Source organism: Anolis carolinensis, chromosome 2 (genome assembly GCF_035594765.1).
Source record: "Anolis carolinensis isolate JA03-04 chromosome 2, rAnoCar3.1.pri, whole genome shotgun sequence".
NCBI classification, from domain to species: domain Eukaryota; kingdom Metazoa; phylum Chordata; class Lepidosauria; order Squamata; family Dactyloidae; genus Anolis; species Anolis carolinensis.
In genome coordinates, this window is record NC_085842.1 from 68,551,956 (window position 1) to 68,579,885 (window position 27,930).

A 27,930-nucleotide genomic window follows, 5' to 3' on the forward strand; every position below is an offset into this window, starting at 1 on the left:
GTTCCATAGCATTGAGCTTTAGCAGTCAATAGTGTCACATAGTAGACCATGCATGGGCAAACTTGGGCCCTCCAGGTGTTTTGGACTTCAACTCCCACCATTCCTGGCCTCGGGCCCCTTCCTTTCCCCCCTCAGCCGCTTAAGCGGCTGAGGGGGGAAAGGAAGGGGCCCGAGGCCAGGAATGGTGCGAGTTGAAGTCCAAAACACCTGGAAGGCCCATGTTTTCCCATGCCTGCAGTAGACGCACCCTTCCCGGTGAGCGCCGGGCACCAACAAAGCGGCGCGCCGTTTGAGAGGCTCCCTTAAAAAGCTGGCTGTAGGTGGAGGTATTGCGCATGCGTGCCTCCCCGAGGGCTCTCTCTCCTTCTCTGTCCCCCTCCCCTTCCTCTCTCCCTCCCTTCAGAGCGCCGTCGCCTCCGCAACTTTTCTTACACTTCGAGGGAGCGGCGGAGGCAGGAGCGCGCCAGTCCCAGCAGCGGAGAAGGAGGAGGAGAAGAAAGCGGAAAAGAAGGGAAGGAAAAGAATGTAGTGGAGGGCGAGAGGAAGAGGAAGGGAGGGGAAGTGGCACCGTTTGGGCCATGGATTGGGTCAGGCTGCGCCGCTGCTGCTGCGCCCTGGCGCTTTGAATCACCCGGAGTCGCTCGCTCGGCGATGGAAAGAGCTGCTACCAACGAGGTCACCTGAAGCCCGAGAGAGAGAGAGATTGCTGAGGAGAAGGAGGGCCAGAGCGAGCCCACGCTTTGCCCCGTCGCCTGTGGCTGATGGACCTTCTCCGGGCCCGGATCATCGCCGCCCTTTCCCCTCGCAGGATCGGGGCTCCCTTGGCTTGGATTACTATTCGTATTGCTACTCCTCGGCAGCTCCGGCGCCCCGCTTCCTGACTGCCTCCTTCTCCCTTTCCCCAGTCGTCGTCTTCGCCCCCCTTTGGACCCCTTCCCTCGTCAACAATGGAGGTGAGTGCTTTGGGAAGTTTCGGGAGGGGGGGCTCCCTCCAAAGAGGGTCCTGGTTGACCCACAGAGAAAGGGCCAGGCGGGATTTCCCCCGAAGAGGGTCCTGGTTGGGGGAGAGGTTTGAAAACTCGCTCAGCCGAGAAGGAGAAGAAGAAGAGGGGGCTCCACAAAGGGGCTCGGGTTTCTCAAAATATTTAGCTTAAGGTGAAACCGAGCCCGGGAGGGAAGGGAGGGAAGGCGAGAGCCCAGCTTTTCTTTCCTCCTCGCTCGCTCGCTTTCAATCCCAGGGCAATGCCGTCTCTCCCTTGAGGATACTTTCCTGAGCAACTTCTCGCCTCCCGAAGGGGTTTGCCGATTCTCTCCTCACGCACCCACCCCAAGTTTCCCTCGTGAAAAGTTATTGGAGGAGATGGCTTTCCTTGGATAGTTGGAATAGCGAGGAAGCCCTGTCCTGACCGTGCCCGGTGTGAAGAGGGCGATCCTGGACTTTCTTCTCTCTCTTCTCTTTTCGCCCCTTTTCTTCGCCCGGGCAGCCACGGAGAAAGGCCTGTCCCTTTAAGAGAAGTTGGCCCAGCGCCAAAGCGCAAAACCTGGACGGGTTTCTCCTCCTCCTCTTCCATTCCCCTAACTCAAATGTTGCTCTCGATTGCTGCATATTGTCACCCTCCTTTTAAAAAAGGAGGGAAGCGGGGAACTTTCCCTCTCTCGCTCCCTCTCTTTGGATCCCGATGGCTGTTTCTTCTGATGCCTCCACCCCCCCCCCAAGGTTCCCCGAGTTGCCCGTTTGTGTTTGTTTTTAATTGTCAATTGTCTGCTAAATTACTTACAGTCGCGGGGTCAGAGAAAGTTCAGCTTCACCCAGGAACCAAAACTTTTTTTTTTCGTTTGGGGAGGTGTGTGTGTCTGTCTGTCGAAGGCGGGAGGGAAAGAAAACACTTCGAGTTGGTCTAATTTGGAGAGGAAAGCGACCCGCTTCCTCCTGCCTCCAGGCCTTCGAGGAGCTCTTCTTGTTTAATAAGCGAAGGCCATAAAACCCTCGGAGCGACGCGTCCTTTCTTTTCCCATCCTCTCCTTTTTAAAGAGTATTTTCGTCTCACAAAACACCTACACAAACATAAGGTGAGCTGGGCTGCGAAGAAATGGCTGGAGGGCTTTTGGGGGGCTCCAACCTTTCCTTCTCCCCTATTTTGGCCCTTTTACAGCCCCACAGAGTGGGGGGGGGGTCTCCCGCTCTTTGCCCGCCTCCTCCTCAATTCAAGGTAAAGCCAGTGTGCAAACAGCCGCCATAAAACCAGATGCCCCACAGGCTTCCCCGACCCCCGTCTTATCTCGTTTCCTTCGCCTTAATGATCCCGGCGTTATTATTTCGCCAAGGGCGCAGGCGAGCTCGCACAAAAGCGCCCTTTCTTTCTTTCTTTCTTTCTTTCTTTCTTTCTTTCTTTCTTTCTTTCTTTCTTTCTTTCTTTCCTCCGGAGGAGGGGGCCTTCGGGAGTTGGCGACTCCTGTAAAGAAGCCCAGCTCCGCTTCTCGGCTCCTTGGCGCGCTTTGAGGTGGTTCTCCGTCCCCTCGATTGGACTCCAAGGCGCCCACAAGTCCCGGGACGCTGTTTTAGATCTATTAAAAGCATCGAAATCGACGTGGGATGTTTTGGGTTTCGTCTCTGAAGCCCCAGGTTAGGATGAACCGAACAATCCTAATCAGAGAATGGATGTTAATGTGGACCGAGTCGTTCCCACCTCCAAAAAGCGGGGAAATCCGTGGCTAGGAAGGCTTTCGTTTCGCAGCCGAGGCTGCCCCCTATTGGCGAAGGCGCGGAATGGCTTCCCCCTTAAGAGCGCTGCGATGTTCCTAGCCAAGAGGGTAGGGATTTGATTTAATGTTTCAAAACAAAATAACAAAGCTCTTAAGAAAGTCTTTCCATACCTGCGATTCTTCCCCGTCTGTACTTTCTCAAAGGCGATTTGCTTTATGCACACAACTAATAAAGTCTCTTTGTTTGGAAAGCAGTTCAAATCCAGTTTTTACCTCCGGGTTTTCCTAAATGTTAGGGAAAACTAAAACATAGCAGAGCATCCCAAAATCAAACAGGATACAAAAAAAGTTGAGTATTCAACTCATTAGCCAGCCAAGCGTGTGATGTGGCTGTAAATAATTCAGAGCTTAGGCAGACAAAGATACAGAGTCCAATCTTAAACACCACAAAAGAGTTTATTTACAATAATAAAGAATAACTGTATTTCTTAGTAATCAAGAACTAAGCTACTCTAACATCTATCTGAGCTACTCTAACATCTATCTGAGCTACTCTAACATCTATCTCTTCTAAGGTTTCCAGAGAGGGAAAAATCATCCATCACTACATCTCTGATAAACACGAAGAGAGAGATGTCTCAAAGCACACAGCTCATACTCTCCATACTAAGATGTAAGAAACAGAAGTCAGAAGTAAAGCTTGCAGTGGAAAAGTATCCATTTTACACAACTAATCGGAATGAGAGGGGTGAAGAAATAGACACATTCCCAACTGTTATACATGGGGCAAGGGAAACCCTTAGCTTGTTCTAAGATAACTAAACTGTTCCTCATTGAGGACTTGAGACCTGGGCAGTATGGGGTTGAATCCCAACACTAGACTGGTGATTCGGTTCTGTGCTCTGGAGTGGAGGGAGCATCCCCATAGCTTGGAGCCAGGGCAGTTAAATTGGGGCCGAACTGCATTCATTCTACATCTAGGATGAATGTAGTTTGACTCCAATTTAACTGCTGTGGCTCAGTGCCATGAGATCCGCGAATCTAGCTTTACAAGGTCTTTAGCCTTCTCTGCCAAAGAGTGCTGGTGCCTCACCAAGATACAACTCCCGTAGCTCCATAGCATTGAGCCATGGTGATTAAAGTTGAAGTCCAAAACACCTAGAAGGGCCCAAGTTTGCCCACGCCTGGTGCAGATGCACACAGCCTGGTCCTGGGGATATTGGAATGTGCTCGCTTTGCTCAGAAAAGGTCTCAGAAGAGCTGTTGTCATCCTTAACTTGTTGTGTGCCTTCAAAGTCTGCATGGAGGTCCCATGGCAGGGCTGTCTCGCCCCTTTACCTGTCTCTGAGTGGGACTTGTCCAAGCTCAGGTTTCTATGGCCACTGGGGATTTAAATCCCGGCCCTCCATAAGCTCGGGCTTCATTCCGGCCCCTCAGTTGTTGGACCAAGCTTCTTTGGGTAGAGGGGCGCTGCCTTCTAATAGCCAACTCTTGCCTGCCGCATGGATGTAGGAGTCAAAGGTGAGGACCGTGGTATGGTCCACATGCTTCCTTGATTGCTTCCAAGTATAACTCCCAGGAGTGTTGTCGAAGGCTTTCATGGCCGGAATCATTGGGCTGCAGTGAGTTTTCTGGGCTGTCTGGCCATGTTCCAGAAGCATTGTTTCCTGACAAGCATGTGGACAATTTCAACAAAAAGGAGGAAACCGTGAAAAAACAAAATCTGGCTACCAGTATTTTAAAAACTCTAAAATCAGGACAGTAAATAAAGAACAACACGCTGAAAACAGGAGAATTCCAGACAGGAAACAGTCAGGGCCGGCTAACGCCTCCCAACAAAGGATTCCCCCAGGCAGTAAGCAGGCAGACCTTGAAGCTGAAAGGCTATTCAATGCTAATCAAGGTGGCTAATTGTAACATTCACACATGCCTCAGACAAGAATTCTTTTTCCCGCCCTGAACACTCCACATATATAAACCCCAACTGACTAGTTTCCAACAGACCTCACAGCCTCTGAGGATGCCTGCTATAGATGCAGGCAAAATGTCAGGAAATAATGCTCCTGGAACGTGTTGGAAAACTCACAGCAATCACAGAAGGAGGTCTGCGTGACCCTCCAGGTGGAGGTCGCATCTTCACTGACCACTTGATGCAGTTCGATGCTAGCCGCACCACAAAACACCACAAAAGCGCGGGAAAGAAAACCCTCCACGTGCGTCTTTATGGAATCGCCACCCGCGCCTCAAAATTGGTTCCAGGATTTCTTATGTAGGCATCTGCACAGCAAAACCACTTTTTCTCCCACACCCGTTTGGAACTGCATTAAGCGGCTAGTGTAGGCGCTCCTTCCTCTCCCCGCGAGCTCCTTGTCGTGCTCCCGTCTCGCTTCCTCCCTGCCTCCCTCCCTCCTGTTTCTTCTTCCCGATGTACTGGAGCGTGGACGGCTTTATGGGCCATGAACTCTCCGCATTCCTCCCCGGCGCTTCAGACTGCTGGGGAAATAAACCGGGCGCCGTCCGTTGGCGCGCAAAGCCCTCGGGCCGGTTCCCCCGAATTCCTGCAGCCTTGTGTCACGGACACATCGGATTTTTTTGGGGGGGGGGGGAAGAGGGGGGGCCTGATCCCGGGCTGGGTGGTGGTGGTAGTGGTGGTGGACGGGAAAGACAAAGTTTGGAGAGGGAACTCCGCGCCAACCGTCCAAAAGAACCCAGGACTGCTTGGATTAAGTCAGTGTCCCGCTGAAAGGAAAGCTGCCGCTTCTATGGATGCCCATTCCGGGGGGAGTCTACACCAGGCATGGGCAAACGTGGGCCCTCCAGGTGTTTTGGACTTCAACTCCCACCATTCCTGGCCTCGGGCCCCTTCCTTTTCCCCCTCAGCCGCTTAAGCGGCTGAGGGGGAAAAGGAAAGGGCCCGAGGCCAGGAATGGTGGGAGTTGAAGTCCAAAACACCTAGAAGGACCCACGTTTGCCCACGCCTGGTCTACACTGTAGAATGACACCATTACACCAGACTTCGACGGGAAGGAGGCCGTTCCCTGGGGCAACGAATTGGGTTGCAATGGGGCGGAATCGGAGCCCTGGAAGAAGAATGCGCCCGCGTTTGGCGCGCAAGGAGGGCGGCGGGTTGCCTTTGTTTGCGTCCTGGGGGAGCCGTCCTTGCCTTTCCGAGCCCCGTGGAGACCATAGGATAGGACCGACCCGCTTCTGGGCGTTTCCTCTAGAGAAAGCCCCACTGAAACCGGCGGGAGGTCCCGGATTGAGAATGCCGTTTTGCAGGAGGGCTTGAAGCCACACTTTGGTTTTGTTTATGCGCCGAGTTAAAGAGCACACTGGGCATATTTGAGCCCTTTCGACGAGGTAGACTAAACGGGATTACACATCGCCGGCAAGACTTTTTCTAGTCCCCCCCCCTCCCCAAACTGAATCGCATTAGTCGGACAAGAGGCGGCGGGAAAGGATCATGTTAGACCGTCGGCGGTCTTGTTGGAGTTTCATTGGAGGCCCGGGATGGCTGGCCTTCCCTGCAGACAGCGAGAAGGCCACCCGCGAGGGACTTTCCCTCCCTCCCTCCTTCCCTTTGGGTGCCTCTGTCCATGCATTTGACTCTGCTGTATCTGTTCTGGTTGGGTGCTATGGGGTCATGGGAGTTGCAGCTTCACAAAGCTTGTCGCCTTCCTCAAACTGTACTTACAAAGAATCCATGCAGTTAGTTCAACAGTCAAGGCTTTCATGGTTGAAATCACTGGGTTGCTGTGAGTTTTCGGGGCTGTATGGCCATGTTCAGGAAACATTCTCTCCTGACGTGTCGCCCACGTCTATGACAGGCATCCTCAGAGGTTGTGAGGTCTATTGGAAACTAGGTCAGTGGACACACCATATGATTGGAGAACAGAAGTGCTGGACCACTCTAACAACCACCAGGTCAGACTACACTGAGAAGCAATTGAAATCCACAAGCATGTGGACAATTTCAACAGAAAGGAGGAAACCATGAAAATGAACAAAATCTGGCTACCAGTACTTTAAAAAAATCAGGACAGTAAATAAAAAACAGCATTCAGAAAGCATGGGAATTCCAGACATGAAACAATCAGGGCCAGCTAACACCTCCCAACAAAGGATCCTCCCAAGCAGGAAGCAGCCAGGCTTTGAAGCTGCCAAGGCCATTCAATGCTAATCAAGGTGATCAATTGCAACTTTCACATTTGTCTCCAACAGACAAGTCTTTCTTTCTCCCATCTGGACCTTCCACAGATATATAAACTTCACTGACCTAGCTTCCAATATATCTCACAACCTCTGAGGATGCCTGCCATAGATGTGGGCGAAACGTCAGAAGAGAATGCTTCTGGAACATGGCCACACAGCTCGGAAAATTCACAGCAACCCTGTCCAGCAGTTGTTAACTGCATTCATTCAAAGCCCCTTTTGCCACCCATGCCCGATCGCGGGAAAGGAAGCTGCCGGGGTCCCGCTATCCAGCCTCTTTCCCCGACTTTTCTCTATTTGACTCCGTAGTGGACGGGAACTGGAACCCGTGGGGAAGCCCACTTAGTTCCGGATTGGTGCCGGAGTATTACTGCCCTTCTCCCTCATGCTCGTCGCCTCCCTGGCCCTACCCTCCATCCTGGTGGGCGGCCCCCCAAAGGTCTGACCCCCCCCCCCCAGACGGGAGAAAGAAGGGGGCTGGGAGTGCGTGGGCGCGCCATTCCGTCTCCCCCCCCCCCCCCCACACACACACACAGCAGAGGTTCTCCGACGGCTGGAGGCCAAGACCGTCTCTTTCTTTCCTCCTCCTCCCCGCATTTGGGCCCCCAGGGAAGGAAATAGGTGGGGAAGAAAATAGGGGCCCTTTCCAGCGGTGGGGCGGGTGGAGGGGACTCCGTTTCCAGGGAGGGAAGGAGGACGGGAGGGACAGGGCGGGGATGATAAGGGAGCAAAGGAGCCATTGACGTGCTCCACTCCCTTCGCCGCCCCCGCAGCGCCACTTGTTGCTCGCCCCTCCGTCTGTTGAGGGGGCGGCGAAGGTCCTGGGCGCCATCGGGGGAGGAGGAGAGGAAGAGGGAGGCCCAGGCTGGCCCTCCCCCGCTTTTCTCCTGGCAGCCTTTGGGGAGGGGAGTGCCGGCTTTCTCCGTGGGAGCGGATGAACTCGGGGAGGAAGGAGGGCCGCCCAAGGAGGCCTTGGTTGAAGCGCCCCAGCCACCGCCGACCTCTCTCCTTGCCTCCCTTCCAGAGGTCCGTGGCAGCGCGGGTCCACAGCGGAGCTTGGCGGACGGGAGCCATGCCGCCCAAGGCCCTCTTCTTGGCTCTGGCCATCTTTTCTTCCCTGATCCAAGTGGTGATAGAAGCCAGCTCCTGGTGGTAAGCATACTTCTCCGTTGTTCTTGTTTAAAATACCCCCTTCCCTCCTGCTCATCCACCACAGAGAATGAGCAAAACCCTTATTGTGTTGTCGAAGGCTTTCATGGCCGGGATCACAGGGTTGTTGCATGTTTTCCGGGCTGTATGGCTATGTTCCAGAAGTATTCTCTCCTGACGTTTCTCCCACATCTATGGCAGGCATCCTCAGAGGTTGTGAGGTATATACCTCTGAGGATGCCTGCCATAGATGTGGGCGAAACGTCAGGAGAGAATACTTCTGGAACATGGCTATACATCTCGGAAACTATACAACAACAAAGCCTTTATTGCTCCTGGGGAGATTTCTCAAGCTCCTCCCTCAGCAAATCTACACTGGAGCCACTTTTTCTTTAGTTGGGGCGGGGCAGGGGGAATAAAACGGATATGGGTGACTATTGTACATTTATTTCTGCAGTCGTTTAAATACCCGTTTTGGGATAAATAAGTTATGTTGGGAGGGAAAAAAGTGTGAGCTCATGCTGAGGAATGTGTCCAACTCTTGTTGTAAACAGGTGTACACAAAAGCAGCTTGCAGGAACACCTCTAAGACACAGCCTTAAAGGTTTTCATTTTACAATAATTCAGTCCGTGAGGCTGCATAATCCTAAAACCCATTTATTTGGGTGGAAGCCCCTTGAAACAGAATAGGATTTACTTCTGTGTACATAAAAGTGTTAGGTTCTGCTTTAAGATTTTAAAGTGAAAACAGCTACCACCTATGTTGAGGTTTTTATAGCCCACTAGGTAAATTCACTTCTGCATGCATTTAGGCTGTGAAGTTTATAGTTTTCATCATCTGCTCTTTATTGACACCAAACCAGCATCATTATCACCATCATTTATATGCCTTTCCCTCAAACTGGAACTTAAAATGGTTGGGTAATTCTTCGATTGTCTTTTAAGAACTGTGCATTATATCACACAAGAAAGGGCCTTTCGCTTGTCTCTCAGTTTTAAAAATTGGGGAAACATCTCAAGGTCCTTGTACTATGCTCTTAAAATATCTGCTGGGAGACTATGAAATATGAGGCAGTCTTTTAAGAAATCAGCAAACGTCAAATTTAGATAGTTGCATGACTTGGTTTAAATATCCTAAAGACAGCCGATCCCATCTGATCTTGGAAGCTAAGCAAGTTCAGCCCTGGTTAATACTTGGATGGCAGACCACCAATGACTACCAGATGCTGTGGGCTATATTTCAGGGAAAAGAACTGTGTAAACCACCTCTGAGTATTTTGAGATAAGTCAACAGGTGACTTGAAAGCACAGACACATGATGTCTCTTTTGAACATAACTTGAAGCATGTGGTCTGTGTTAGCTTTTCGACCCTTAAACAGCATGGACAATTTTCTGCCTGTCACATTTTGCCCAGTCTTTCCCAGTACATTGCTGGAATTTGTTTTCGGACTGAATCTAGGCTGCCTGTGCACCTGATTGCTGATTTTTTTGATCCTGCCCCTTGCTAACCCTTCTCTCTTTCTGTAGGTCTCTGGGTATGAACCACATGAATCCAATGAACCCAGTTCAGATGCCTGAGGTGTACATCATTGGGGCCCAGCCGCTGTGCAGCCAATTGACAGGCCTCTCTCAAGGACAAAAGAAACTCTGCCACTTATACCAGGACCATATGCAGTACATTGGCGAGGGAGCCAAGACGGGGATAAAGGAATGCCAGTATCAGTTTCGCCATCGAAGATGGAATTGTAGCACTGTGGATAATAACTCTGTTTTTGGCAGAGTCATGCAGATAGGTAGGAAAGTGCCCTGGAGTGTATCTGTGTGGTACTTATATCATGTTGTGTGCCATGAAAACATGCCAGGTTTTTATAGGCTTTGAAGCCTGTCAAGAAGGGGGAAATTGTAATTCTCTTACCCAGGGTTTTTTTTTTTTTGGTCAAGACAGCACATGTGAAACTGCTGGTAATGTGCAAACAGAAGAATAGCATTCCTATGTTGTTCCAATGTGACTTCAAATAAATTAGTACCTAAATTGGAACTGAAAGTAGAAATAAATTGTGATGTTTGGCCATTACAAGAATAGCTTTATATCTGTAATTCTAAAACTGCATAATACAATAATTGAGTTTTTTTCTTCAGGTTCACCCCCCTCCCCACCATTATTTTTCCATGTAGTCCATTCTTCTTTCATAACATTCTGGTATATTAAGCCAGAACTAAGTCAGTTCAAGCTACTGTCTAGGAAATATATTCACTGGTAGCTTACATCTCTGCAGAAAGAAGACTAAAAACTAATGCGTGCAAAAGGGTGTTTAAATTTAGAAGCAAAATATATTGGCATCTGCAGACAGTATACTCTCAGTGCGAATACACATAGGTGTTGCATGTATTCAAATAATTGTTGTTAATTAAACATCCCCCCTGCAGCAACCAACCAGTCCCTATGTGCTGAGACTAGATCTTCTGTCAGTTTCCTTTCGAGCTTCCCATTTGCTGGAGAGCTCACATCAGCACAAATAACTGCCCCTGGTTAAATTTTAAAAGGGCTGATTCCTGACATTTCCTGTGTATAGGATTGGGCTCAAAGGCATTGTCGGTGGGATGATTGATGGATTGTTCACCCTCCCATTATAATTATGGCATCTGCACATCTACATCTGTACCTCTTTCCCCCTGCCATAGAATGCATACTTTAAACATAGTAGCATTACAAAATGTTGAGACCTAAATCTAATTTTAAACCCCTCTTTTGAAACAGGATAGGAAAGGATTGGACTGGCTTTTTAAATTAGATTAAAGGTAACTTCATTTGTGAATTAGAAGGCTTCTGAGTTGCTTGGAGGGATGTTGTTAAGCCGCATTTACCCTGAAAGTTAATTTTATGTAAAAATAAGCTTTACAGAAATCTCAGATTAAACATTTTCCATGACTTAAAAATGCACTAAATGGAAACACTTGCTTTTTTTTTTGAAGACATCAGCATTTTCTCACAGGCTTGCATTATAGATGCTATAGAACTGGATTGCTTTGAATAACTGGGTAGGTTATCACCAGCCCATTCTGAAAACAAAATAAAAATAGGCAAATTGAGCAAAAGGTTCTCTGATGTCTAGGTTGTCATGATCTTTTTATGCACAATTTAGAACTATACATATTAAAGGGGTCCCCATTGATTTCAAACCTTCTCACAAAACTCCCCTGTATGTATTTCTCCCTCTCCCACAACACCCCTGGACCTACTTGATTTAATTTGAGCTGCATAAGTGGTCATTTGAATTAACTGAAAATAGCAGTAAGAATAATGTGAATATCCAGCTCTTAAGAATCCTGAAAAGCGTATTCATTGAGAACAAGTATGTGCTGTCATTTCATGGTTGGTCCCAGCTGCTCTGAATAATCCAGGCACTTGGCTGCTATTTCTCTTGAATGAGGAGCCAGATCTTGGCACTAGATGCCAGTTCTTTGCTTAAACACTGCCTGGGGTTGTAGTGCTATAAATCCACTGGCAATGCAGTTATTACAGAAACAGAGGCAGCTGGACTTTGTCACTAGAGAAAAAAGATGAGCAAAAGTGCAGCTCCTCAGATATTGTTGGACTACAGCTCCCAGCATTCCTCACCATTGGCGGTGTGGACTAGGACTGATGGGAGTTAAGTCCAACAATATCTGGAGGGATTCATGATACCCTTGCCCTAGCAATAGTTTGTTCGTTTGACATGGAAGAATGATAAGATTATACATGTTTGATGTAGCACACTGAATAGAACATTCCTGACCATTGTTGGCCTCAAATTAAGTTAGCAGGAAAATGAAGTTAATTTGAATAGTTCTAAATGGTCCTTTTCATGGTTGAAATGGCAAATCATTTTTCCCAGGGTAACAAATGATAATCTGTATCCAATGTAAATGTTGGCATCAGGTTCTTTGAAAACGAATCCAGTGTTACACAATATTGCTGGCTAAAACTGTTAAGCACGCACCTTCCTTGCTTTGGAAAAACTCTGGAAAGTTCATTGCACAATGTTAAAGAAGTATGCTCCCCCCAAAAGTGGAAGTAATACAGCAAATTACATTCCAATGGCTCATTAAATGACCAATGACTATTTAAAAATATATCTGTGCACATCACTGAACTTGCTGGGAATGGGAAAAATTCTACTGCTCTCACAGTAGTCATGGGATTTCTGTTTCAAGTTGGAAAAGTAAATATAACAATGTATCATAAGTATCACTGAAATCCCCTGTAAATCAATGGCATCTAAAGAGCTGATCTTATTGCTACACTTCATTTTTGCGTAGTGCTAGAAAACCCTTTTATTTTCCTCTTCAGAATAACTCAGAGTGGAAATGAATGATGTTGGTAATACAGAATGACAGGGTGCCCTCCAAATAGGCTGGTTATGGAGACAATTTGTGTCATATTTCAACACAATTGAATGATTTTGGTATTCAGGCTGATATGTAAAATCATTACAGAAGAACCCTATTTTTGTCTTGAACAGGGAGGCAATATGCTAAACAAACCTTTGCTGGCAGTGAGACTTCTAGCAATGTCAGGCATGACAAGACTTTCCTTAAACGTTTTAAGTCTTTCACCACAGCCTGCAAAATGTGTTTCAGGCTGAACAACCTGTTTTCACCTCCTCTACAAATAAATGTATTTTATCTGTTTATTTTTTTGGGGGGGGGGGGGGGTGCAACAAGTGTGCTTTTGCTCCCATCTACACTTGAAAGGAATATTTGAAAATATACTTTGGAGAAGAATATAAATGTGTCATTTTCCTAAATGACAGTAAGGCATATATGATAGAGATGTGTGTGGAAAAATGGATTAGAGGGACAGAGTTATGAATTCACTGCGAATTATATCTGAATAAGAATTACAGAGTGTTTGTTGTGCAGTGTTAAACTTTTGTGATAGGACCATAATTGTTTTGGGATAAGTATGGTCACAGGAAAAGCTGACTGCACAACCCTATGAATACTGTAGACTCTCAGTTAATTAGAATCCATTAGGATTGATACATACTGGATAAGTGTAGCTTCTGGTTGCTTCAGAGTTACTATTAAAATAGGCCCAATTAATACTATACCCTATACTATATCATACTATAAATTCTGTATTAACTTAAAATTGAAATACAGTAATTAAAATGAAATAAATACATACTTAACTTAATGTAACACTGTTTTACTATTTTACTGTATTATAAAAATAGCTTTTTAAAAATTCAAAGTATTATTTATTTGACTTTTTTGCTGGTTGCTTGAGATTTTCAGTTGTTTGACCTCCATTTAACTGAGAGTCTACTGTATATATCTGGAAATAAATGGTGTGATGTGTAAAAATCTTATGGAAGATTTATTAGTGGAAATCATATCCAGGATTACCCATGGCCACTATGAAATTGGGGTCTTGGATAAAGAGCTCATTTTCAACAGAGTAAAACATGCAGAATTGTTTTTTAAGATCCATCTTTTAGAAATTTTATAAAACTTTAAAAGACCCTTGGTTTAGACAATTAAAACAAATACTAAGTTCAGTCCATAGGGTTTCCCCACTCTGATTTGGAATACCTGCTGTGTGATGATATAGGCTATAGTACTGCTAAGATGTCTTGTTGTCTGGGGACAACTTCTCTTGCTACTGCTATAGATGACTACAAGAACAGAATGATTTGGCTAACATCTTGAGGGAACTAGGGCTTGTGGATTTTGTTAAGCTTCAAAGCAGTGGAACTGAATTAGTTGGGGGCAAATTGGATCTAGATAATGCACAAAGAACTGAGTTTCCCTTTAGGATATTCCTTAAGTGATCAACTTGAACAGTTGCACAGCTTATAGCATAAAAGTTTCTCTTAAGTATCTATGTCAAATCTTCAAAGTATATTAAGTGTATGTAAAGTACATTTCTAGAGAAGGTTTTAGCTATTTTTCCTCCTTCAATGTATAGAGCTGATATTCAGGTCAGAAGCATCTCTCCTAAAAGCCACTCTTATGAGATTAATTTACTTACACAAGATGTCAAGATGGTGAATTTCTTTTTAAGTAGCTCCTTTCAAAATTGGCATACCAGACAGAAGGAGTTTTGTGTCATTTCCTTCAATTTTAACTTTATCTAATACCAACAAATGTGGTGCAATGTTGTTCTGAAGTCCACATCCTACAGTTTGCTTTTCAAATATGTATTAATCACCCTGGGGAAAATCTCATTTTTTAAAAGGCAGCATATCTTTGTCTATAAGGAATAATAAATGTACATGCCTGGTCTTTACACTGAGCCCCCCTCTCTCTTCATTTTCTTTCCTCACAGGCAGCCGGGAGACCGCTTTCACCTATGCAGTCAGTGCTGCTGGGGTTGTTAATGCCATGAGCCGAGCCTGCAGAGAGGGGGAGCTGTCTTCCTGTGGCTGCAGCCGGGCTGCCAGGCCAAAAGATCTCCCCAGGGACTGGCTGTGGGGCGGCTGTGGGGACAACATTGATTATGGCTACCGCTTTGCCAAGGAGTTTGTGGATGCCCGTGAGCGAGAGAGAATATACCAGAAAGGGTCATACGAGAGTGCTAGGATCTTAATGAACCTTCACAACAATGAAGCCGGAAGGAGAGTAAGTATCACCATAAAGTTTTATGTTCCCACCACTATTTTTTATTTTCCTACCACCATTTCTGCCAACCCATTCCTGTGCTGTATTGTCCCTAAGTGCCATTGTTTTCCTCAAACCTGTGCATGGTTTTCTTTTGTAATTTGATCCCAAATTAGTTTTCTTCTAAGGCCTAGTATGTGATCTCAGAAATAGCATGTGAAAGTGAGTGAGTGGGTTTGAAAGAGAACAAGAACACTACAATGCTTCTCTTTTCAGTGGTTCTTAACCTGTGGGTGCTCAGGTGGTTTGGCTTACAACTCCTAGAAATCACAGCCAGTTTACCAGCTGTTAGGATTCCTGGGAGTTGTACGCGAAAACATCTGTGGACCCACAGGTTGAGAACTACTACTTTAGATAGAGAAGAAGGGAAAATGTTCATTTTGAAGTGATAAAGAGCAAGAGCTCACCAGCTGAATGGCAATATTTGATTGACCATTGCTTGATATCTTCCTCCACATGGGGCTGAAGGTATACTTCCCACCCCTCACCCCCAGTTGTTCTAATAAATTTCTGCACATTACAGTGAATTTTCTGCAGAATCGAATTTTATAAGTTTATATTTCCAACCGATCCAGTTTTCTTTGGAAAGGATGAAAGAATTGCTGTGTTTGCTGGAGCAAAATGTTCTTTTGTAGGGGACGATTCTCACTCTTCCTTGCAAGGTTGTGAACCCCCCATTATTAGAAAAAAAATGCTATTCTGTGATAGAAGTTGGTTTTTATGGCTTTTTAAATCTTCAGAATCTTTTAAACCAACGAGTGTAAAGTTGGTTTTATTGCCCTGAAATGGAAGCAGCCAAAGTCATTATTTTCCTAGAATTGATGGTGCCAGGAGTAGTCGGCTGGAGAATTTGCATTTGTGTTTTGACGTGAATTAAAATGAAGAATAATTGAAAATTAATAGCATTTAAATGTGAGAAGAAGGCATATGAAAGTATTGTGAAGGCCAATTTGTTGCTAAACAGAAGAAAAATGACTTTTCACGGTTGCTGACATTGGCTTTGAGTGGTTTCCCACTGTTACCCCCTTTGAGCTGCCTTTCTACAATAGTATTTGGCAGAGCTTGAACTTTCCCCCCTCCCTCAGACACACTCTCTTTCACACAGACAGGAACACACAGGCACACAAACTTTTTCACATACACATATTGATGCTGGGTGGAAGTGGCATTCAGCATCCACCTAATGTGTCAGACCCCAGGATTTTTGGGGCTGTGTCAACACTGACTCATATCTATTTATATAGGGTAAATTATCAAGGTCTCATTGCCAAGGCTTTACAAAGAGGATATTGCGGTGTCAGGCTGTCCCCCACCTAGAGGTGTTTGGGGGGGGGGTTTCTTTTTAGGATGGAGTCACTCAGCCGTACATGGAGACTGGTGTGGGAGGGAGCTGGCTGAATGGACAGTGGAAAATCTGCATTAGGAGCAGCATGCATTTTGAGTGGGATGGAGAAGGAGAGAAAACAAGAGGAAAAATCTGATGTAAGTCTACTATTGGCAAGCCAGTCAACCGACTGGTTAAGTGTTATTGATTACACTGACTTTTGAAAACTGTAGATAAGGCCATTTTGTATAGACCTATTAGTTGGCACGTTTTTCAGCCTCAGAGGATGGCAAGATAACTCCGATATAGGCTTGCTTTAAGATCTCCATAGATTGGAATGGCTTGAAGGCATGCAACCACAACAGCAATTTTTCTAAGGCTGGGAGTCAGAGGATTTCATGTGTGTTCAGCTGTTTCTAGTGTATCTTCTGTTCCTGTTCTGTTGTCTGCCCTCCCCACCAGCTCCTCTTTCAAATTTCCCTTTAAATCCTTGTTTGCCTAATCCTACAAGCTAGGTGGGCCATAAACTTTTAAGAAACTGGGTGATAGCTTGAATGTGGGCTTCTGCCCCAGTTGCTGAACAAAACTGGCCACTCACCATAGCATGGGGAGAGAGGAAGTTGGAAATGGCCAACTGTTAACCATTCTGAGCTGGGAAGGCAGGGCAGGAGGTGGGAAGAGCGATGAGCTATCAGTGTTGACATGCACGGTAGCTGAACAAATGATATCCCCAAATACTACAATAGCTCTGTTTACAGGGCAGCCATATCCTCAGCAATTCTCCATTTGAAGGATAATAGTTGTGTCTCAGTTAAGTGCTGCCTTCCAATGCTGAAAGGTAACAGTGGAGTGAGCTTTAGTTCCATCATCATTAGAAAATTGATTGGCCCTTTGGAAATAGCTGTGATTTGCAGTAATATAATTTGTTCAGTTCAGACTACAGAGCCAATGATAGCTATTACAAAAGAGAGGTTGAAGCTGGCATTAGATGCAAAAGTTAACTGCGGCTTTTACAGAAAGGGAAGTGGAAAATGGTGATGGCGACATGTGGTACATATCCAAACAATTAAAATAAAATAAAGGTTTTAGTTGAAACCTTTGGGTATTGCAATGATTTGCAGCCTGCCAGTATTGATAGCAACTTTGAATAAAAAGTAAAAATCTAATTTCTAGTTCTAACTAGATTAGAACTCATTCAATCAATTGATGAGTGATGAGTAAACACTTACCATAAATATCACCAAGGGCCTACTAGACAGGCCCAAAACACGGGACCTGTCCTGTTTTTATCTGAGGCATCCAAATGATGCCTCAGGGAAAAGTGAACTGATGCAGAGAAAACTGGGGTTTCCCTGTTTGCTCTGCATTAATTTGACACCTGGAAAGATCCAGACCTTAAGCTAAGATCCAGATCTTTTCAGGTGGTGGGCCAGTGCGGATTGACTCCTGGGACTGCTTCCACAGTCCCAGGGGTCAATTCTCACAGCCATCCCGATTCTTCAGGCTCCTGGAGCCCAAAGGAGTGGGAGGGAGCCCAACCCCTTCTCTCCAGTCCCCCTGTTTCCCCCAAAAAAACTTACTAGAGGGGCCTGCCAGCAGCACAGGCTCCTCTGCACAGTACCCATGGTGCACAAAAAATGGTGAGCCAGGAGGTGGGGTGGGAGGAGGGATGGCATCTAGCCACCTCTCAAGGGAAACCCCAGGGTTTGAGGTGGGGGTGTGGACAGAAACCCAGGAAGAAGAGGGTTATTTTAACCCACTTCCTCCCAGGTTTCTGCTATGTCTGGAAGGACTCTGATTCAGGCTGGTTCTACACTGACAAAACTGTATTATATGGCCAGTATAGAACCAGCCATAGTGGGGTTGTTAAAGTTGGAACTTGAGTGGGGTTTTTTTTTAGTCCGTTATAAGTTAAAATGACAGTGTGGTTTAAAGCTACAGTCGGCAGTTACAAAAACAAAGGGGAAAAAAGATCAGATAGTTAACTGGTGTGTGTTTAAGGTTATCATATAAGGGGTAAGCAACACAGAAAAAGCACTATACAATTAATACGTTTTCATTTCCCTCCAAAAGGAAAGGAGATATTTTGCCAACATGGCTGATAGGCAGTCCCAGATTTACCATTGTGCTTAGGTGTGCTTAAGCATTGGGCCCCATTGGCCAGGGAGGCCCATCTTCCTGCCAGATTTTTTTTGCTATGGATTTCGCTTATGTGGTGCACTTATAAATTTGAAGATGTTCTGTTTCAGAGCAATTCCAGACATAATGATAGAGTTTATAGTCTATATAAGTGTGCCCTACTGAGCTTACCTCCTTCAGAGCCCAAGTAAGGGTGGGTGGGTGGTCATAACTTAACTAGCACAGGGCCTCATTTGTCCTAAATCTGGCACTGCCGATAGTGGAAAAGAAACTCACTTTATAAGAGGCAACCACTCAAAAGGGACTAAAGTAGGCTTGGATATAGCACACTAGGCATATATATTATGAATCAGAAGAGAATCAGAATGGTATGAGACATACCATACTTCATAGAACTGAGACTCAAAATGATTCACAGCACAGTACTTTGAGATCTTACATGTCTAGGAGTTTCTGTAATTACTGAGAGTTTTCCTACTCATAAGGGCTGGCCATTTGTTTGAACAGTGCAGGTTTGTGTGTGAACATGGACTAGAGACACTTCCAGATGAGACCTTTATTATGAAATTGACCTGCCTCATTTTACTGGGTGTTATGGGAATACAGATATCACCTTTTCTCATCACATCTTCCATCCTTTTTTTCTGTCTTTTAAAAGAAAAGGGGTGGAGGACAAGATGTCTTTGATCAATGTCTTTTGATTGGTAACACTCAAAGTATGGAAGCACTTTTGATAATAGTCTGATGTATACATGCAAAATGTCAGAACAGGGTATTTTTCTTATTGCTGTTTTGCGATAGCACTTGAAACATTAATCAGCCATGAAGGCCTGCGAACTTAAAACTGGTTTCAGATTGTAGGTTACCATTTGATCAATCAGAAATTCACCCTCTAATTCTGCTAGAAGCAGATGATAAGACTCACTCTGGAGAATCTACAAATGCCTAGAGAAGTGTAGGAATCTATAGGTCCTCCAGCAGGACCTGCAGGTGATGACCAGAGAATTGTGCTGGAGGACTTGGAGATCCTTAGATACTAAAGAATTCATCCCATGGTTGGGGTAGGGGAAATCATCTTAGCATGGCTTTTCATGTTGCTTCATCTCCAAAGGATCTGGAGAACTTACTTACTCCCTTCACACATGTTTTCCTTCTCCTGTATCTTCAGAAATCATCCACTTCCTTTGCCATCACATGGGAGAGTGGAAGCTGCTTCCAGTTTCTCTCCCCTCGTGTTTTTTTTAAAAGATAACTTCTTAATTCCTATACAACAAAGTAGCATTTTGGCATTGTGAACACTCATTAATTAAAAAAATGAATATAATTATTTACTGCTCTGCCTGCAGTCCTTAGAGTAATGGCAATAACTGTCTTTTGATGCATTTAATGACTGCCCACAGAAAACGTTACGAAACAGAAAGAACATGGAAAAAGAAGACAATTCCTATCACACCTAAATTTCACCATTTTAACCTGTCTCTCTGGAGTCAATTCTTAAATGTCTTTAAAATCCTTGCACAGTTAAGAAACAAACTCAAATGGGGAGCCCATGGAACGATTGTCTGATGGGCTCCGTGGGCCTTCATGTTTTAAGTGTATAGAAATCCTTGGAGAGGTACTGTGAGATGAAGTCCTAAATCCACAAACAATCAAATCCACAAAAGTTAAATCTGCAAATGGGGTACACTTAATTATAGTCAGCAGTTCCTCCAAACAGGGGAGTGCAACCTAGCTTAAACACTTTAATCATACAAATGCCAGCCAACCAAAATAATGAAAACACAATGTACAACAATGGTGCTATATAATAAATGATAATAATGATAATCTGTCAATAGCATAGCGCTGAGCCACTGTATACAAATGGTATTCCATGTAGTGATTTATAGCGGCATTAGTGTGGTAGAAATATTCTAAGAACAATAAACGGTAAATATGACTCTGCTTCAGTTTTGACTTGACAGTTGCGCTTATTTGTTTTCTTTCTAGCCAATTTTAGCCAGCATTTCAATATTATCCTCATATGTAACAGCTCATGCATGTTCAGTTATGGATATGTTAAAAATATGTTTTTTCCTTTGGACAGGGAGATATCACCCAGACTAACTTGTCCTATCTTTTATAGATATGGGTTATTTATATTGGAAGAATGATTAAATTAGCCCAGTAAACAAAATACAAACAAACAAAAAATGCAAACAAGGACACATTTTTCATTTATTAATTAAAGTATCTATGCCCTCACCCTGCATCAAGAAATCCCAGGGCAACAAATTGACCTATCTAGATTCCCCATTGTGCCTAGTTGAGAGCACTTTCCAAGAACAATGAAGGAATACAAAGTATCCCTCACAGTTTTGCAGTCTGTCAATAAGACACTTCAGAGCATAGATATGCCTTGCCAGAGTGACAATAATGAGCTTGGAAGGAAGATGTTGTCAGTTGAAATCATTCTTTTGTTGGGAGTGAACCATGCTAAAATTTGTACTCTTGTATGTGTCAGTAATGTTTGCAAGAGTTGTACTCAACTTCTCCCCCTTTCTGATTCCTGCAGACTGTGTACAGCTTGGCGGATGTGGCCTGCAAATGTCATGGCGTATCTGGATCTTGCAGTCTAAAGACCTGTTGGCTACAACTGGCTGACTTTCGCAAGGTTGGAGATGCTTTGAAGGAGAAATATGATAGTGCAGCAGCTATGAAAATCCATCAAAGGGGCAAGTTGGTGCTAGTCAATAGCCGCTTCAATGCACCAACTATCCATGACTTGGTGTACATTGATCCTAGCCCTGACTATTGTGTGCGCAATGAGAGCACTGGCTCCCTGGGCACTCAGGGACGGCTGTGCAACAAGACTTCGGAAGGCATGGATGGCTGTGAACTCATGTGCTGCGGCCGAGGCTATGACCAATTCAAGACCGTGCAGACAGAGCGCTGTCACTGCAAGTTCCATTGGTGCTGCTATGTAAAATGCAAGAAGTGCACAGAGATTGTGGATCAGTTCGTCTGCAAATAGATGGGAATGGGTGGCAGTGGTTTTTCTGATCTACCAGCAGGGGAAGGGGATGGGATTACCCTGAGATGATCTCCACTCTTATTTATAGAGCCCAATGGGTTGCTTTACCTGTTTATATATATATATTAAAATGTGCAAAGAGAAGTGATGAGAATCCTTGCTGCATCCAACTCAGACTGTGCATAGTTATATATATATATATATTTTCTATAATGGGGAAAAACCTGAGATAATATTTATTTTACACAATTGGAAATAAGACTTTAAAATGAAAAGACAAAGCAGCTTGAGGGGAGATTCACCCCATTTCTATTTAGTCTCATGAGGTGGTTGGGCTGGATGGCGCTTGTGGTTTCTTCCAACCCGATGATTCTGTGACATACTGCATATGCAATAGATGAGATATCTGTGCCATGCTTTAGATTGGAACATGAACCATGTGGACTTGGTGACAGATGTGTGATAATTTTTTTCCTAGCCCTTTTGATCAAAAAGAACCAACCAGGCACACCATTATTTTAGATAAATGTTTTAGGGCTGTGCAAACTGTGGTCCTGGGGCCATGTGCTGTTTTTGCAGCTCTTGACACCTCCAGACTTCCTGGACCATACTTGTTTCCCTTGAGAAAGTCTTTGGGAGTGGCAGATACCTATCCAACTAGACCCTCATTGCACTGTTCTAATATCAAAAGCATACACTGTATACTCATTTATAAGTTTCGCTTTCATTTTTTAAAAAAAGAACTATCCCCTTCTTTGCGTAGAGTGACAAAAGACAAAGGCTTAGTCCAGCCCAGGAAAACTTAATAGAAGCATCAACCCCTTCTACTCTCTCCATCATGGTACTGCTTGTGGCCTTTTTGAATGCCTGGACAGGGAAATGTCAGCAGTCTCTGAGGCCCCTTCTACACAGCTGTATAAAATCTACATTGAACTGGATTATATGGTAGTGTGGACTCAGATAATCCAGTTCAAAGCAGATATTGTGGATTATCTGCCTTACTATTCAAGATTGTATGGCTATATGGAAGGGCCCTGAGGTGGCATTGGTACTTTTCCCTCTACAAAATGGCCCCTTGACCTCTCCACAGGTCATATTAAAATCCATAATTTTTGCCCCCAGATCAGCCCTCAATTTATACATGAGGTTGCCTTATATATGAGTATATACGGTACCATTCTTCAGAACCAGAAGTGATTTAGGTCAATTTCCAAGAGATATGGGGCCTTTTTGGCATCCATCAACCCCTAGCAAGATCCCAGGGGCAGAAGTTTGTTCATCCCAGTCTAGAAGGTTTAGAATATAACTTCCTGAACATCAGTTGCATGGCAGCTTGTGACAGCATGGGTGAAAGCACATGATTCCCAGAGCTGTGTTGCTTGGCTACATCTGAAGGTATATTATTAATCTCTAGTCGCATTTTTCATTTATGCCTGAGAGAACCTGTGAATCTGCATTGTGGGGATGACACCAACAAAGAAGATAACCTTTCAAGAATTTTAGCAAGGGAAGATGCACTTTTCTCATAAGCCCCACTGAAATAATGCATTTTTTGTGTCTAAGAGGAAAGTGGAAAAATTGTTAACTGGCTGGGGTAAGACCAATTCTTCAAATAGTTTAGCAGATCCAGGAGGAAGAATATCTGATTACATGGCATAGATTCAAACAGAATTTGGAACACAACCATTTCATAAAATATGCATAATGTTGCTGCCTTACTTTGAAGGAATATTGAAGAACACATGGAACTTCCTAAAGCACGTGTGCTACTTTTAATGTGCCTGCAATCTGCCAAATTCTTTTCTAAAAAGAAAAGAAAGAATAATCTGAATTAAACTAATTCTTTGTTTTTAAAGTGTTGTGGGTGGTCAGGTCCCTTTCAGAAGTGGAAATGGAGCAACACTGTGGAATTTGGGAAAATGTTGGTGCAGTATGATGCAGTAGCTTGATATTTTAATAATTGACTACTACAGTTCAAAATCAAGTATGGCGCAGTATCCACTTTATCATCTTGTGTTTCTTTTGTTCTTTGTTTTAATGCACAATAATTTAGAATATATTACAGCTATGCGCAAACTTGCTCAGACTGTATTCGAGCAGTTTACATATATATGGGGAAACTGGCCTTCTGGTTTCTGGTATCTCAAACCTTTTAGAAAAAAATACAGGATTACTAAAAAAAAATAATAGCCATCCAAGTTACTGCTGGGAACAATTTCTTTGTTTAGACTAAGCACATAGCACAAATGTGCTAACATCACCTTTGGGTTTTATTTAGGTTGGGTCCTAGCTTCTTTTTGTGGGGTTTCATTACACATTTGCATTGAAGAGTAAGCCAGTCACAAATGATTAAATTCAAAGGAAGCTCTTCCAACTCAATTCAGTGAAAACATTTTCTGAACATGCTCTGCTGTTCTTAGGCTGCAGGTATGGAAAACTTAATGGATTAGTTAACCATTTCTTCTAGAATCTCTTCTTCTGTGGGGGCATTATTGCAGATAAACAAATAGATCCAGATTTCTTTCACAGGTGGCCTTGATTCACTTAAAAAGATAATTTTCTTTCTGTTATCACAAACTCATGTGGTCTTTCATTGTTTTTCCAGTCATGTCGTAATTGGATCTTGCCCAATAAAAACAAGCAAAAGAGAATGTATGCCATTTTAGCATTACTCAAAATTTTAATTTTTGACAAAGTCATGAGCTGTCTCATTAGTTCCACCTTTTCCAATGTTGATGGCTCTTAATTTATTGTGCAAGGAAATATTTACTTCCCTGGCACCTCATGTTTAAAAATCAATGTCAAATTTGGAAAAAAAAATAAAAAAATAAAGCTCTAGTTCATTAAATATGTTACTTTTGGTTTTTATTATACAAAAACCATAATCCTTTAAAATATGCTCAATCACTTACTCTACATGGGACTCCTGTTTGTCAGCAGAGAGGGGTGTAATGATCCTAGTTATTAAAATGTTATTTAATGTACAATACTTCACTTGTGTTCTTCAGATATTATGTAAATCTACCATGTCCTCTTTGTTCTGTACATTTAATGTACATATTTTCATCTTGTGTGATTTGTATATTTCACTGGTGTTTTTTTAAAAAAGACTTATGCCATAATGGAAGATAGACTATAAAAATAAAATGCTGGTTATATAATGGGATGTCATTTTAATTTTTTTAAGAGGAGTTCTTTCAAGAGCAGTAAAAATAACAAATACTATTCAATGTTTTTTTTTTACATTTTAGATGAGCATATTAGAATTTCATAGATATAGGAACTTAGGAGAAGTGATCAGTATTGGATGTAGTTCTAAATTCTGTTGCTAAAGGCTGCTGTGAAATTTTGCTAAAATTATGAGCTACCTCTCTCTCTTTGACAAACCTTCCTTGATCCAGCTAGGAGCTATATACATGTGCAGCTCTGGCTAGATGAGAAACCAAGAGACAGTATGGATCTTTGATTGTGAAGTTCTCCTCTCTGAGACATCAGCCTGGAAAAGCCAAGGATCCATTGGAGAGCCAGTATGGTGTAGAGGCTGGATTGTTGGAGTAAGGGCACATCTACATTAACCACCTAATATGGTTTGAAGGCAGCTTGATATCACAGTGTTTAGATGATACACCCACAGACATGGGCAGCAATTGGGGAACTTCAGTGTGCTTTAGTTTAAACCAGGTTACTTGGCAAAATTAATTAAGGGATTAATAAAGAGTGACTGTGCTTATAAGCACAGTCCAGGCCTCAACTTGATTTCTGGGCTCCCCGTGTAATCAGTTCCATGCTGAAAATGATTCCTCCTTTGCTGGCTTCATCCTACTTTATGTGGTCAGTGTAAATGGGCCTTAGGACTCTGGGAGACCAGAGTTTGAATTCTTGATCAGCTATAGAAATCCAACCGGGTGACCTGAGCAAGCCACAGCCTCTCAGCTTCAGAAGAGGGCAGTGGAAAGTCACCTTGGAACATATCTGGCTTGGAACTAATCAGGTTGTCATAAATTGGAAATGACTTGAAGGCTGTTGGGAGTAAGGAAACTAGATTCAAATTCCTTTCCCATACCAAACAGTTGATTGCTTTAGTATCCTGTCTTTTGGAAGCCTTATGTTTTGTTAATTCTGTGCCCTGCACTTTGTTTCAAATTGCATTACAAACAGGAAAAAATGGTTAAGGAATAAAGATGAGGAGGAAAGGTGATAAATGGAAATTTTGATTCTGGCTTTTTCCCAGCTCTCCTGATTTTTAATACGTGATTGATATCTGAAGTCATACTAGTAGATCACTATAAGTGTAATGGATTTTTCCCCTACCTGGAGCACATTAGTCAACTTTACAATGGGTTTGACAGGTTTGCCAGCCCATTTGGCCAGAATTTGAGAGCACACAGATATTGAATGAGTCCTCTTTCCTAGGGTGCTTCCAGACCAAATCATGGGTTTTCCATGAGGGGTTAAAAACCCATAACTTCTGCCTGCGACGTCCAGACTTGCTGCTCTGTTATGGATTTCAAAACCCATAAGATGGTTTCTGCAGGTTTTTTTTTTTTAAAAAAAATCTTTAAATCCATAGGTGCTAATATGTGTGTAATTCGTACAAGTTTTGTTCCTGGGTCATACATATCTGTTCCTCATTGGTTTTATCCTGAAAAGAAGGTGAAAATTGACTAGACTTCATCTTGGCAAGAGAAACTTCATCCTCCACACATTTAATGATGTTTTTGGCACACAAACAAAGTTTGTGGAGTAGGACCACTACTTTCAAAGCCAGGACTACAATGTTAAACAGGAACCGACATTTTCAAGCTAGGAACAGAACATCGTCATTATTATTATCATTCAGAGGCTTATGGATCCTGATGGATTCCTGATGTTGCTTGGGGATTTTCCTGCCTCTTCTGTAGGTGATTCTGTCGAAGCTCTGGCAGACCTCTGGAACATGGAAGTGGCTAGGGCAGTTGACACAATCGCTTTCAAATGTCTCCTTTCACAAAGCAGAGCCAAATCAACCCCTTGGTATTCCAGGGAGCTGGTGGCAACAAAGCATGTGAAATGGAGAGTAGAGCAGTGTTGAGGTAGAACTCGCAGTGAATCCGGCTGAGCACAGTCTAGAACTCATTTAAAAGCCTATTCTGTGGCAATGAAGGCAGCAGAAAAATAGTTTTTTTGCTGTCAACATGTCATCTGCAAATAACTGCCCAAGAGAGCTGTTTTGAGTGGTCAGAGAACTTTTAAACCCTGTTCATCCAGGGATCTTTGGCCAATTGGCAGCTCATTGTAAAGAGTTTGCTAGGTTCTTTGCAGATAAAGTCACTCAGATCCTTTCCGACCTGGATGCCAGTGTTAATGCAGTCTCCATGGATGTAACTGAGGCATCTGCTTGTCCTTGTTTAATGGATTCTTTTCAATGTTTACAGCCAGAGGACATGGACAAGTTCTTGAGAGAAATGTTCTCTGGACCCTTGTACATCCTGGCTTATTAAATCAGCTGGGGGGGGGGGGAGGAGACTGGCAAAGTGGGTGAAGGTACTGGTGAATGCCTCTTTGACCCAAGGCATAATGCCAATTAGTTTCAAGGCGGCAGTAGTAAGACCTCTATTAAAGAAACCAGCACTGGATCCTATCCAACTTAACAACTACCGGCCAGTATAAAATCTCCCCTTCCTGGGCAAGGTTCTAGAGAATGTGGTGGCCTCTCAACTCCAAAAGTTTCTTGGATGATACCTGTCATCTGGATCCATTTCAATCGAGTTTCAGGCCTGGCTACAGAACTGACATGGCATTGGTTGCCTTGGTGGATGATTTACAAAGAGAGCTAGGCAGGGGGAGCATGTCCCTGTTAGTTCTCCTGGACCTCTCAGTGGTTTTCAATACCATTGACCATGGTATCCTTCCTGGAGGATCATATCCAGATGTTGGTGTTGGGGGACTCTTGTTCAACTCCCTGGCCAGTGGCTTGTGGGGTCCTTCAGGGTTCAATTCTGTCTCCCATGTTGTTTAACATGTTTAACATGAAACCGCAGGGAGAGATCATCCAGAGTTATTGAGTTCAGTGTCAAATTTATGTCGATGACATCCAACTCTATTACTCCTTTCCACCCAAATCCAAGGATTCCTTCCTGGTCCCAAATTGGTGCCTGATATCAGTAATGGACTAGATGAGGGCTAACAAACTGAAACTAAATTCAGACAAGACAGAGGTACTCCTGGTCAGTCAGAAGGCACATAAGGGTATAGGGTTACATCATGTGCTGTATGGGGTTACACTCCCCCTGAAGATGCAGGCTCACAGCTTGGGGGTGATCCTGGACTCATAGTTGACTCTAGAACCTCAGGTGTCAGTGGTGGCCAGGAGTGCCTTTGCACAATTAAAACTTGTGCTCTAGCTGCGCCTGTACCTTGAGATGCCAGACTTGGCCATGGTGGTCCCATCTGGACTAATGGTCTCTACGTGGGGCTGCCTTTGAAAATAGTTTGGAAGCTTCAATTAGTTGAGAGATCAGCAGCCAGGTTACTAAATGGAGCACAGTATAGGGAGAGAACCACTCCCCTTCTATGGCAGCTCCACTGACTGCTGGTCCATTTCTGGGCTAAATACAAAATGCTGGTTATTACCCATAAAGCCCTAAATGGTTCAGGCCCAGAGTATTTGACTAACTGTATCTCCACATATAAACCACCATGGATGCTGCAGTCTGTGGAGGAGGCCCTGCTCTCGGTTCCACTATTATCTCAAGTGCAATTGGT

General features: G+C 44.0%; 1 protein-coding gene across 1 annotated transcript; it reads left to right on the plus strand.

Annotated features, from left to right (window-relative positions):
- Positions 1-404: 404 nt before the first annotated feature.
- wnt5a (Wnt family member 5A) lies at positions 405-24,347 on the plus strand. Its single transcript, XM_003217750.4, has 5 exons — positions 405-953; positions 7,940-8,067; positions 9,593-9,858; positions 14,379-14,671; positions 20,728-24,347. The coding sequence occupies exons 1-5, from the start codon at positions 948-950 to the stop codon at positions 21,184-21,186; spliced, it is 1,152 nt and encodes a 383-aa protein (XP_003217798.3). The 5' UTR covers positions 405-947; the 3' UTR covers positions 21,187-24,347.
- The last annotated feature ends 3,583 nt before the right edge of the window (positions 24,348-27,930 follow it).

Excerpts from the sequence above, each read along its gene's own strand:
- wnt5a (XM_003217750.4), top strand. Across the intron at positions 8,068-9,592 it reads ATAGAAGCCAGCTCCTGGTG|GTCTCTGGGTATGAACCACA; the intron begins GTAAGCATACTT and ends CTCTTTCTGTAG. Across the intron at positions 14,672-20,727 it reads ACAATGAAGCCGGAAGGAGA|ACTGTGTACAGCTTGGCGGA; the intron begins GTAAGTATCACC and ends TGATTCCTGCAG.